Source organism: Vulpes lagopus, chromosome 20 (genome assembly GCF_018345385.1).
Source record: "Vulpes lagopus strain Blue_001 chromosome 20, ASM1834538v1, whole genome shotgun sequence".
Classification (NCBI taxonomy): Eukaryota; Metazoa; Chordata; class Mammalia; order Carnivora; family Canidae; genus Vulpes; species Vulpes lagopus.
Genome location: NC_054843.1, coordinates 11,535,765 through 11,538,791, shown reverse-complemented (window position 1 = coordinate 11,538,791; position 3,027 = coordinate 11,535,765). Strand labels below are relative to the sequence as shown.

The 3,027-nt window shown below is 66.3% G+C and overlaps 1 protein-coding gene across 1 annotated transcript; it reads left to right on the top strand.

The window, feature by feature from the left end:
- The first annotated feature begins 284 nt into the window (after nt 1–284).
- OLIG1 (oligodendrocyte transcription factor 1) lies at nt 285–2,661 on the top strand. Its single transcript, XM_041734735.1, has 2 exons — nt 285–1,518; nt 1,792–2,661. Exon 1 carries the CDS (start codon nt 375–377, stop codon nt 1,212–1,214), a length of 840 nt encoding a protein of 279 aa, XP_041590669.1. The 5' UTR covers nt 285–374; the 3' UTR covers nt 1,215–1,518; nt 1,792–2,661.
- Nucleotides 2,662–3,027: the final 366 nt, after the last annotated feature.

Genomic DNA, 3,027 nt, shown 5'->3' with positions numbered 1-3,027 from the left:
GCAGCCGCAGCCCAGCCTGCAGTCCTGCAGGAACAACCCCGTTTCACCCCAGAGGCGCCGTCGCCCCCCCTCCGGGCCCGGCCGGTCCTGTGACCCTCACAATAACCTTCTTGAGCGGTGCCAGCGGCACCTCCGCGCCGGCCCGAGGCGGGGCGGCCAATGAGCGCGCGCCTGGCCCCGGCCTCGCGCCCCCATTGGCTGCGCCCCGCGGCCCGCGGCCCCGCAGGTTCCCAAGCCGGGTTTAAAGGGGTCGGCCGCGCCGCTGTCGGGCCATCGGCTCCCCGCGCGCAGGTCCGCGGGGAGGGGCGGCCGCCCAAGGGCCCACCCCGGGGCGTTCCTGAAGGGCGCCCTCGGCCGCCCCCGCCGCCCCCCAGATGTACTATGCGCTTTCCCAGGCGCGCGTGAACGCGGCCCCCGCGACCATGCTGCGGCCACAGCGGCCCGGAGACTTGCAGCTCGGGGCCTCCCTGTACGAGCTGGTGGGCTACCGGCAGCCGCCCGCCTCCGCCTCCGCCTCCGCCTCCGCCTCCGCCTCCGCCTCCGCCTCCACCTCCTCCTCCTGCACGGCGGCCCCCCTCCTCCCCAAGGCGGCGCGCGAGAAGCCGGAGGCGCCCGGCGAGCCCCCGGGCACGGGAGCGGGGCCCGGCGCGCACGCGGGCGGCGGCTCCCGGGCGGACCCCAAGGAGGAGCAGCAACAGCAGCTGCGGCGCAAGATCAACAGCCGCGAGCGGAAGCGCATGCAGGACCTGAACCTGGCCATGGACGCGCTGCGCGAGGTCATCCTGCCCTACTCGGCGGCGCACTGCCAGGGCGCGCCCGGCCGCAAGCTCTCCAAGATCGCCACGCTGCTGCTCGCCCGCAACTACATCCTGCTGCTGGGCAGCTCGCTGCAGGAGCTGCGCCGCGCGCTGGGCGAGGGCGCCGGGCCCGCCGCGCCGCGCCTGCTGCTGGCCGGCCTGCCCCTGCTGGCCGCCGCGCCCGGCTCCGTGCTGCTGGCGCCTGGCGCCGTGGGGCCCCCCGACGCGCTGCGCCCCGCCAAGTACCTGTCGCTGGCGCTGGACGAGCCGCCGTGCGGCCAGTTCGCGCTCCCCGGCGGCGGCGCGGGCGGCGGCGCGGGCGGCCCGGGGCTGTGCACCTGCGCGGTCTGCAAGTTCCCGCACCTGGTCCCCGCCGGCCTGGGCCTGGCCGCCGTGCAGGCGCAGTTTTCCAAGTGAGGGGCCCCGCGCGGGCCCGGGGCGCGACCTAGGCCCGGCCTCCCGCCGCCCCGCTGCTCCGCGCCCTCCCCAGCCCACTCCCCGCGCCTTGCCTGGGCGGGCGAGCACGGGGGCGGGGGCGGGGGCGGGGGCGGGGAGGGGGGGCCGGGATGCACTTCCAACCTTCTCGCCCAGAGGAAGGGACCGCGGGGCGCCCCCTTTCCCGCCCCCACCCCGGGGAGATCAGAGTGATGCGAGCGGACGTTCGACGGAGCGTCGAGGCCGACGCGGGTTCTGAGTCGATTCCGGCTGCTTCGGGCGGCAAGTGCGCGCCGCCAAGCCCGCTCTTGCCCGGCTGCGGTCTCCCCCGGGTCCCTGGGGGCGTGCGCTTCGCGGGGGTGGTGTGCACTGCGGGGCACCGCGCGGTGGCTTCGGCTTGCTTGCTCTGGGTGCGGCGGGAGGCCGGTCCCAGCGCCACGGCTCAAAGAGGCGACACCTGCCAGAGCAGGGGACCAAGTGGCTGCTCTCCGAGGGATGGGGCAGGGTGCTTTTCCTTCTCCCCAGCCGGGGAGGTCACAGGCACCCTTGTTCCCACCAGCCAAGCCCTGTCAAAGGAGGCTGCGCGACCTCAGGAAGCAGAGAAAGACCAATTAGTCGGTGCAGATGGTCCGAGGCTTAGCAGACGGACGGACCCTCAGCGGCGGCGGCGGGACGGTGCGCATCGCGGTGCCGCGGGAGGAGGCGCGGGCGTGGATGACTCCAGGGTCCCTGGGTGGCCGGGCTGGGCGGTTGGGCCGCTCTTCCACCCTGGCTGCGAGAGTGCAATTTTTGAGAGTCGCGTAACCAGTAGATTATCTTTGTTTTGTGGCGGAGATTATTCGCTTTTAAATCCTGAGGTCTTAAGAAGACAGTTTTAGGACTTGAGATTCACCGTTTTGTTTGCCCTTCCCCGGAGGTAGCGTAGCCAACCTTGGAGCTCGCTTAAAAGCAGAAACCCACCCCCATCCCCGCCTTTGACGCAGCTGGTGTTCTTGGTTTACTAAGATAGGTAACAGCGGCACTTCGCAGTCGCCTCCAGTCTGGTCGGAAAAGCACGATCGCTAATTAACTTTCTCATTAAAAGGCGCAGAGGAGGACCCGAGCCCCAAAACTCCCTCCGGCGGCTCGCGGGTCCCCGCTGCGGTGGCGCTTTCTGCGCTGTCCCTTTGCGCCAGGGGTCTTGGACCTGCGCTCCCCGCAGCTTGACATTTGGAGAACTGCACAGATGACCGGTCTTGATTCGTTACAGACGTTAACAAATTACTTCACCCAAGATTATTTTATGATCTTTCAGCAGCTTGCTTTGAAGTCTCTGTTTAAGGTTTTTGGTTGTTGGTAGTAGCCGAATTTAACTGGCTTTTTATTTTATCTCTAACTTCGTTTCGTTGCTCGGTGAAGAATCAACAAAATAAAACATTTAAAGACCTAACGATTTCCTCTGATTTGTTTGTTAATAAAAATGCCCTGGTGGGGCTCCTGGGTGGCTCAGCCCGTCAAGCCTCCAGCTCTTGATCTCTGCTGACGTCTTGATCTCAGGGTCCTGAGTTCAAGCCTCAGGCCTGAGGCTCGCGGCTGAGCACGGAGCCTACATAAAATTAAAATTTTTAAAAATGTCCTGGTGCGCTGGTGGACTCAGATGCTCGGGATGTTTGGTAGTTAAATACGACCAGGGTTCAAAGTTTTTAAACCTGGTTTCGTGATTTGTAAAATGATCTAATGAATTTGTAAAATGATCTGATCAACTGCACGTCAAGTTCAGGCACCAGGTAGAAATATAAGGACCGCGGGTGAGTGA